This window comes from Mustelus asterias, chromosome 22 (genome assembly GCF_964213995.1).
Source record: "Mustelus asterias chromosome 22, sMusAst1.hap1.1, whole genome shotgun sequence".
NCBI lineage: Eukaryota > Metazoa > Chordata > Chondrichthyes > Carcharhiniformes > Triakidae > Mustelus > Mustelus asterias.
In genome coordinates, this window is record NC_135822.1 from 5,253,877 (window position 1) to 5,263,857 (window position 9,981).

Genomic DNA, 9,981 nt, shown 5'->3' on the forward strand with positions numbered 1-9,981 from the left:
GAAGAAGAGGTAGAAGATATTATTATGAGATTTTGGTTCACTGGTAGATTTCTGGCTTCTTGAACCTGGTGACACATTTATTTCAAAAGAGACTGAGGGTGAGAGAGACCTGAGCTTGGTTCCTGTGCTGAAAGGAAATAACACCACCTGAGTTACTTGCAATGTCTCTCTAGTGGCTGGCAGCCGTGCCTTGAAATACTTCACCCATTGGGCGGGGTTTTACGGCCTCGCTCGAGCAAGACCAGAAATTCCCGCCTGAGGTCAATGGAGATTTTCATTGACGGATCCTCGCCCGCTCCGATTCTGTGGTGGGCAAGGTGGTAGATTTACAGCCATTGTGTCCAAAGATGTACGGGTTAGGTTGATTGGCCATCCTAAATTGTCCCTTAGTGTCAGGGGAATTAGCAGAGTAAATATGTGAGGTTATGGGGATAGGGCCTGGGTGGGATTGTTGGCGGTGCAGGCTCAATGGGCCAAATGGCCTCCTTCTGCACTGTACAGTTTCTATTCTATTCTATTTCCAAGAGGTTTTGGATGTGTGTGCCTGTGGCGGCCATTGTTTCAATGTCCAGCATTTTGCATTTTCAATGACTTCTCAGGTGGTTACAAGTTTTGATGGGTGTCTGGATTATAGGAAATGTTTCTCTCTCTCTCTCTTCACACTTCCCTTAGGGAGATTTGTTTGTTTCTGACCTTCACCTTGGAATATGACCTTGCATTTTTAAGCAGTTTGCTCTGTCTCAGTTCAAATTGCAAAATTTTCAGTCAGTTGCAAGTTGAAAAAAAATCATATTTTCAAATATAAAAGGACACCGCCTCATAGCAAAGTCGCTAACTTAGTCTTGGCAAACTACGTTTCCTGTTGTCAAAATAAGCAAAATACCGCAGATGCTGGAATCTGAAACAAGAACAGAAAATGCTGGAAAAACTCAACAGGTCTGGCAGCGTCTATTAGGAGTGATACAGAGTTAACATTTCAAGTTGTTTGGTTCTTCCTCAGAACTGAAGAGAGGGAGAATGTGTTCGAGCTGTAAAAACTGCAACAAGATGTAGCAACTTGAAGAACAAAAGACAGATGGTCTGGTGTGAGGGGTGGGGAGGTCTGCATTGAGGCAATATATGTATGGAATATTTAAAAAGGGAGGGGGGTAAGTTTAAAATGGAGGGGAAAGGTCAAAATCTAAAGGTGACAAACTCAACGTTGAGTCCCGAGGGCTAAAATGTGCCCAACTGGAAGATGGGTCATTGAGTCATTGAATATACAGCACAGAAACAGGCCCTTTGGCCCAATGCGTCCATGCCGACCAGGTTTCCCAAACTGAACTAGTCCCATTTGCCTGTGTTTGGCCCATATCCCTCTAAACCTTTCCCATCCATGTACCTGTCCAAATGTCTTTTAAATGTTGTCATTGTACCCGCCTCTACCACCTCCCTCTGGCAGCTCATTCCATATACGCACCACCCTCTGTGTGAAAAAGTTGCCCCTCAGTTTCCTTCTAGATATTTCCCCTCTCACCTTAAACCCGTGCCCTCTAGTTTTGGACTCCCCTACCCTGGGGAAAAGACCTTGGCTATTCACCTTAGCTAGGCCCCTCATGATTTTATAAACCTCTATAAGGTCACCCTTCATCCTCCAAAAGTCCCAGCCTATCCAGCCTCTCCTTATAATTCAAATCTTCCAGTCCCGGTGACATCCTTGATACCGTTCCTCCAGCCTGTGCCAAGTTTCACTGCAGCACTGCAGTAGGACAAAGACAGACATGTGGGCATGAGAGGAACATGTGCCCACATATCCCGTCCTTGGCACATTCAGTTCTGATAAAGAGTCAAAGGACTTGAAACATTAACTTCTGTTTCTCTCCTAATAGATGCTGACAGATTGGCTGAGCTTTTCCAGCATCCCCCGTTCCTGTTTCAGATTTCTGTCATTTCATTTGGACGGGCCGTCATCAATTTATTTTTAAACTTGGTTCACAGTTTGTGGTTTTGCTGTCTTCAGTTTTGAAGGAAAAATGTCCCTAGGATCTGCTAATTAGATTCTCAAGTGAAATGCAACAAAGATAATTTAATAGCTCCCATCTTTCTTCTCAAGTTTTTCAAAGTTTTAAAAAAAGTTTATTTATTAGTGCCACAAGTAGGCTTACATTAACACTGCAATGAAGTTACTGTGAAAATCCCCTAGTCGTCACACTCCGGCGCCTGTTCGGTTGCACTGAGGGAGAATTTAGCATGGCCAATGCACCCTAACCAGCACGTCTTTCAGACTGTGGGAGGAAACTGGAGAACCCAGAGGAAACCCACGCAGACACGGGGAGAACGTGCAAACTCCGCACAGACAGTGACCCAAGCCGGGAATCAAACCCGGGTCCCTGGCACTGTGAGGCAGCAGTGCTAACCCACTGTGCCACTTGTACCCATGAATGAAATTTTGAATATAATTTTGAAATGAGATTATCCTTTCTGTTTCTTTAACTTACACAGGCAGGATTTACACATTTAATGGTAGGGTCCTGGGGAGTGTTGTTGAACAGAGAGACCTCGGGCTGCAGGTACATATTTCCTTGAAAGGGGCGTTGATGCACCATTGATTCACGCAAAGACTAGAGGTTGCGGAACAACAGGCTTTTATTAACAAGAACAGAAGCACTCCCAAACCGATGGCTAACTCGAACTGAGGCAAAGGGGCGGAGAGCAGCCACCTTTATACCCCGAGGAGGGCGGAGCCCTAGATTAAGGCAGCAGGGGCGTGCCCAGGATATCCCATATACAGACAGTGTTACAGTGGGTTCACCACAGGCGTCACAGGTAGACAGGGTGGTAAAGAAGACGTTTGGCACATTTGCCTTCATTGGTCAGAGCACTGAATACAGGAGCTGGGACGTTATGTTACAACTGTACAAGACATTGGTAAGGCCACATTTGGAGCACTGCGTACAATTCTGGTCGCCCTGCTATAGGAAGGACGTTATTAAACTGGAAAGGGGGCAAAAAAACGTTTACAAGGATGTTACCGGGACTGGAAAGTTTGAATTATAAGGAGAGGCTGGTTAGGCTGGGACCTTTTTCCCTGGAGCGTAGGAGGATGAGGGGTGACCTTATCGAGGTGTATAAAATCATGAGGGGCATCGATAAGGTGAATGAGCTAAGGTCTTTTCCCCAGGTTAGAGTCCAAAACTAGAGGGTGTTGGTTTACGGTGAGGGGAAAGATTTAAAAGGGACCTGAGGGTCCCTTTTTCACACAGAGGGTGGTGCGTGTATGGAATGAGCTGCCAGAGGAGGTGGGTACAATGACAACATTGTAAAGACATTTGGACAGAGACATGGATAGGAAAGGTTTAGAGAGATAGGGGCCAAACGCAGGCAAATGGGACTAGTTCAGTTTAGGAAATCTGGTCGGCATGGACGAGTTGGGCTGAAGGGCCTGTTTCCATGCTGTATATCTCTATGACTCTCTATGACTGGTGCAAATCCACAGCCTTATGGCCAGGTAACTGTAACCATTTTTCATAGGGGTGAGAGTTTTTTTTTTGGGGTGTATTTGAACATGTATTTACATCCGTCCACAACACCAGCAATCCAGAAATGTCAGCTTTTCCTCTGACATACATTTCCATTCTACACCCCCAAACCGCAGCCTCTTGGTTTAAGCTTTCTGAACATTCTATAAATCTCGCAGGAAACCAACCGTTCAGAATTCCAGGGCCAACAAAATAAAGCAATTATATGTTTTCATTCTCAAGGCTTTGTGGTCAGATCTGTCAAAAGCTGTCAGGTTTACTGGAGAGTTATTGAAAAGCAAGCGATGTGATCATTTGGGCACACTCCATCGCAGCCTGCGCAAGACTGTCATTTCGCATTAACAATTTATAAATGTTTCATTTTCACTTTTTCCCATTCATAGATACGTTAAAATGTAACTCTTAAGAGCAAAGATTATATAAACTGTGCAGAAAGGTTAAAAATTGGATCCTATTGCTGTGTGCACTGGAAATAAAACTGTCAAAAGCGGGTGTCAAATGTTCATTTGATTGGTAACAAATTTGATTTCAAAATCTCACTGATGCTATCACCAAGATGTAGCTTTTTGTTTTAAATCACAGACCCACTTTGTGAGACTCAAGCGGGGACTTCTAACAACATGGGTGGCACGGTGGCAAAGTGGTTAGTTCTGCTTTAGACTTTAATTCACAAAAAAATAGGGTTTGAGTTACCTGGAGAGTAATTAAAGTCAATTGGATGCAGATGCTTATAAGTTATTTAATACTAAACAAACACAACTGCGAGGGTTGCACTGCTCACAGCGCCAGGGACTCGGGATCAATTCCAGCCTCAGGTCACTGTGGACTCTGCACGTTCTCCCCATGTCTGTGTGGGTTTCCTCCAAGTGCTCTGGTTTCCTCCCACAGTACAAAGATGTGTGGGTTAGGTTGATTGGCCGTACTAAATTGCCCCTTAGTGTCAGGGGGATTAACACGGTAAATATGAGGGGTTATGGGAATAGGATCTGGGTGGGATTGTGTTCAGTGCAGACTCAATGGGCTGAATGGCCTCCTTCTGCGCTGTAGGGATTCTATGGATTACTGAAGGTCAGTCACCTGGGATTTGCTGGTCTAGCTTGCAACCGAGTATGTGACTGGACAGGCTAATAGGATTTCACGGCCTTGCTCGTCCCAAGACCATAAAATCCCACCTGAGGTCAATGGACCTTTTCATGGTCCGCCCTCTTGAAAAATGACCACCTGCAGAACAAAGTCTTTCTCTGAGGCAGTCCCTCCGAGTCGGGGTGACTTACTTTCACATTAAACAGGGCTGAGTCTGAAGTCTATTCCTGAATTCAGTTGGTTCCTGTCTGATCTATAACTTAACTCTACCTACTCACCCTGCTTCCATTATGTTTTGATATATTTGCCTAACAAAAATCTATCAGTCTCAGTTTTGAAGTTTTCATTTGGCTCCCAGTCTCAACAGCGTTTTCTGCTTGGGTGGCATCAGATATACAGCACAGACAAAGGCCATTCAGCCTGACCAGTCTATGTCGGTGATTACGTTCCACACGAGCCTCCTGGCATCTTTCCTCATCTAAATTTATTGTGGTACCCATCAATTCCTTTCATCTTCAGTCGCTTGTCTGGCTTCCCCTTAAATGCATCAACACTAATCTCTGCAACCACCCCCAGTGGTAAAGAGTTCCACAGTCTCGCTGCTCTCTAAATAAAGAAGTTTCTACCAAATTCCAAATTGGACTTCTTGGTGACTATCACTTATCTCTGGTGACACGGTGGCACAGTGGTTAGCACTGTTGCCTCACAGTGCCAAGGACTCAGGTTCAATTCCTGGTTTGGGTCACTGTCTGTCTGGGGTCTGCATGTTCTCCCAGTGTCAGCGTGGGTTTCCACCAGGTGCTCCAGTTTCCTGGCAACTAGGGGATTTTCACAGTAACTTCATTGGTGTTAATGTAAGCCTTACTTGTGACATGAATAAATAGATAAACTTTAAACTCATATTGAAGTCGTCTAGTTTTGCTCTTCCCCACATTTGGAAACATTCCCTCGGTGTCCCCTCTATCAAAACCTTCCAGAATTTTAAAGACCTTTCCCTCTGCTACCATTTCTTTTCTTCAAGAGGTTTCTGGTGAGGGAGAGTTCCAGATTTCCAGTCCCCTTTGCATTGAAAAAGTGCTCCCTAACATTGTCCCTGAATGGCCGAATAAGCTCTTAGTTTATGTTTATCCGATCCTTCAATCATCTGAAGTAGCCCTGTCAGGTCACCCCTTAACCTCCCAAGTCTAGTTTGGACAACCTGTTCTCAGGTTATCAACACTCCAATGGCTCTGAAGCATTGAAAACAAATCTTGAAAAAAATTGGTCCGAACGTAGCATTAAAAATATTAAAAAGGCCAGTTCAGCTGACGTTGCAGGTAAAAAGAGAGGAAGGAAAAGAGGGCAGATTATTTTAGGTTTGCCTTTATTTGATAGAAAATAATAATGCTTCAGGTGCCGGTGTAAATGTGTGTTTTTATTGTTGGCAATACAAGATATTTCTAGGTAAGTATGTACATTCTATACAGATAGACTGGCTAGAAAACAACTAACACCATTACAATATGCTCAGATATCACAACCTAGATGAAATGTCACTGCCATCATGTGTAGGCTTTAACTTAGAAAATATCCAAAACTGTGGTTAGCTGCTTTCAGAACTTCTGACCGACTGTGTCAGGGAGAGGTTTAATCTTTCAGGTAAAATCTCAGAAACATTAATCTGGGGAGAGGGGGGAAAGTTTCTCAAAAGGGAAGAGGGGTTACTGGGGGGGGACTGGATCCTGGGAGCACTCATGTGGGAAGGGGGCTAACAAGCTAAAGGAAAGCAGGGAAACTGAGAAAAGAATAATGTTGGAAAAACAGGAAAGTAACAGCTTTGACAACGTTAAGAACAAAACCCAACAAAGTTTAACTGGATTTCCATCTCATTAAATAAAACAATCATTTAATACAGCTTAAAATGTGTAATCTTCAAGTTAAATTTATTACAAGCACTTTACATACATTTGTTTGGGATGTAGACAAACATGAATTTTCGATAGTTTGAAAGTTAAGCCTCCACTGCTAATATTCTCACATGTTCCACTAGTTTAGAAAAATCCGCAGGGTGTGAACTAACAATGTGAAAAGGTTTTCCAGAAGAACAGTTTGCATGGGGTTTTTTGCTCTCTGCGTGGGATTCCAGCGTTAACCGACCTCTCTTCCAGCAACGTCTCTTCCAACTCTTCCGGCTTCAACGGCGTAAAGCCATTTTCCATGGGATTATCATCATTCTCCAACAACCCAGCCAGCAGCTTCAGAATCAGATACTTCTTGCTCTTCGTCACTTCCTTGTGGGTAAACATAGAATTGAAAGCTGTCGTTTTTATGTCATGCATAGCAAAACAGCACTACATTTGCTTGTTGATGCCAAATGCTAATTGCTCACTCAGAGGCATCACTGCACTATGGGCAGCACAGTGGCACAGTGGTTAGCACTGTTGCCTCACAGAGCCAGAGACCTGGGTTCAATTCCCAGCTTGAGTCACTGTTTGTGCAGTCTGCACGTTCTCCCCGTGTCTCACGTGGGTTTCCTCCGGGTGCTCCGGTTTCCTCCCACACTCTGAAAGACGTGTTGGTTAAGTGCATTGACCGTGCTAAGTTCTCCCTCAGTCTACCCAAACAGGTGCCAGAGTCTGGCGACTAGGGGATTTTCACAGTAATTTCATTGCAGTGTTAATGTAAGCCTTAATGTAAACCTACTCGTGAGACTAATAAACCTTTTTTTAAACTATTAGCTGTCCTTTACACTTTATAGCAGGCCAGCATTATTCCCACCATTGACCAGTCTTGTTACAGTTTACTCATTGCTACTCTGCTTGTCTTGCCAACTTGCACTTACTGAAACCTAAATCTTTCTGTCCTCACAATATATTTCTGTATTTGGCCTGATTAAAGGCAAAAGTCTGTCAGCTTTTTCAGATCCGCAATAATATTCCACCAGTTTAAACAAAAAGATCCACCAAACTTTAGTCAGCAAGTTTTCCCAATAGAACAGTCTACACTGGCATGCTTTGGCCATTCTGGTTGAAATTGAGTAGCTTACTAGGTACTTCAGAAGACAGTTAACAGTCAAAGATCACTAGACGCAGGATTGACAGATCAATTTCCTTCCTTAAAGGGTTTTAATGAACCGGTTGAATGTTTATGACAATCCGACAATTCAATAATCACTGATTGAAACCAGCTTTTAGTTCCAGGTTTTATTTTCAAACCAAATTCACATTCTCAAACTGCCCTGGCTTTTGAACTTAAATTCTCAAGGATTAATAACCCAGACTATTGCAGTGCTTGTCCAGTAAGTTAACCACCCATTGCCACATCCCTATTTAATATATTATTGCTGGAATTCCGAACTTTTCTCTTTTTATTATTGCCTTTCATGGAATCTTGCAGCAAAGCAGGAGGCCATTCATCCCATCATGCCTATACCAGCCCTTTGAAAAGAGTCACTCAGAAAGTTCCATTTTCCTGCTCTTTCCCGATAGCCCTGCAAATTTCCGATTTTCGAGTATTCTTCCCTTTTGAAAGTTACTGTTGAATCTGCTCGCATCAACTTTCAAGCAAAATGTTCCAGATTATAATGACACGCGATGTAAGAAATACAATTTTGCTCATCTCCCCCTCTCGCTCTTTTATCGATTAGTTTAAATGGTGCCCTCCTGGTCACTAGCCCCCTCTGCCAGTGGAAACTGTCTCTCACTATTGACTCTTCATGATTCTGAGCCCTTCTATTTAATCTTCCCTTAACCCTTCTAGCATTACAGAGAACAATCTCATCTTCCCTCATCTCTCTACATAATTTTCCCAATAATTTGAATTCAATTCTCTCCGTAGGGTTGGTGATTCCACCCCTCCATCTCTCCCCCTTTCAGCACAGTTTCCACTACCTTGGTGCGTTTAGTGATGATCTTTTTACCTGGAGTTTCATTCTTTCTTCCAGTGGGTTGGTGCCCTCGACACTCAGAAGGAACAGCAGAGACATCAAGCTTACAGTCATCAGCCACTTCATGCTGACACTCTAAAGCCCTCCCGAATAAAATGCTGAATGTATTGTGAGCTCTTCTATCTATTTTGCTGCAAGTGTTTCCAGCTCTTTTATAGCACAACAGACCCAACTCTCTGACGCACAAAATTAATGATACAATCAAAGCCTAATAGCCGGTGTGCATCATTAACCCAATAAAGGCTTGGAACCAATATGTATATAAAGAGTAACTGGTTTGTGTTATCATAAATAGAGAAATATTAATATAGGAAGAACATCACTGACTAATTATGTTACACTTTTACGTTCTGTAAATTTATGGGCAGTAGATGGAAGGTCTGTAATGTGGACAGTTAAAATTGCAGTACAATTTGAATGAACCAACCATTAAATAGTTTTATTGCATGCGATCCAGGAATGTTCTAATCACATCAGCAAAATTATATTTTTAGACACAATAAAAGGAGAATTGGATGCCATTGAAACAACAGACCTGCCAATGCGCTACAAGAAAACTCAAAACTAAAACCTGCCAGTTGAAATCTGTAAAACTGATGATTAGCACCTTGGAGAGTTCCGGGCTGCTTGGCACAATCAAATATATTCTTCTCCAAAATGCAGCTCAAAGTCTGATATGTTACAAACATATGAATTAGGAGCAGGAGTAGGCCACTCGGCCCCTTGCGCCTGCTCCGCCATTCAATAAGATTGTGGCTAATCGAACTGCTGCCGACGCCCAGTTGCGGCACGCTGGCACAGTGGTTAGCACTGCTGCCTCAGTGCTAGGGATCCAGGTTCGATTCCTGGCTTGGGTCACTGTGTGGAGTTTGCACGTTCTCCCCATGTCTGCGTGGGTTTCTTCTGGGTGCTCTGGTTTCCTCCCACAATCCGAACGATGTGCTGGTTAGGTGCATTGGCCATGCTAAATTCTCCCTCAGTGTACCCGAACAGGTGCCGGAGTGTGGCGTCTAGGGATTTTCACAGTAACTTCATTGCAGTGTTAATGTAAGCCTATTTGTGACACTAATAAATAAACATTTGAACTGTTCCCACCTTCGCTTATCAAGAATCTACCTCTGTCCTAAAAACATTCAAAGACTCTCGTTCCACGGCCTTTTCAGGAAGGGAGCTCCAGAAACTCACTATTTTTGAACAGTGAGCCCTTGTTCGAGATTCCCCCACAAGAGGAAACATTCTCTCCACATCCACCCTGTCAATACCCCTCAGGATCAAGTGGCCTTTTACTCTTCTAAACTCCAGCAGGTTAAAACCAACACATCAATTATCTCACCAGCCACTTCTCATAAGACCCTAGAGGGAAATCTGTCAGGACCTGGGGACTTGTCAGCCCGCTGTTCTAACAGTTTTCTTACTGCCTCTTCACCAGTGATTGTAATTTGCCCAAGTTCTTCC

The 9,981-nt window shown here is 43.5% G+C and overlaps 1 protein-coding gene across 1 annotated transcript; it reads right to left on the minus strand.

Annotated features, from left to right (window-relative positions):
* Window positions 1-6,655: 6,655 nt before the first annotated feature.
* On the minus strand, window positions 6,656-8,592 carry LOC144510237 (somatostatin-1B-like). Its single transcript, XM_078239730.1, has 2 exons — window positions 8,500-8,592; window positions 6,656-6,871 (listed from the first exon to the last, which is right to left on the minus strand). Exons 1-2 carry the CDS (start codon window positions 8,590-8,592, stop codon window positions 6,656-6,658), a joined length of 309 nt encoding a protein of 102 aa, XP_078095856.1.
* Between the last annotated feature and the right edge of the window lie 1,389 nt (window positions 8,593-9,981).

Coding starts and splice junctions, on each gene's coding strand:
- LOC144510237 (XM_078239730.1), bottom strand. CDS start 8,592: ATGAAGTGGCTGATGACTGTAAGCTTGATGTCTCTGCTGTTCCTTCTG. Junction 6,872..8,499: donor AAGAAAGAATGAAACTCCAG/GTAAAAAGATCA, acceptor TTTACCCACAAG/GAAGTGACGAAGAGCAAGAA.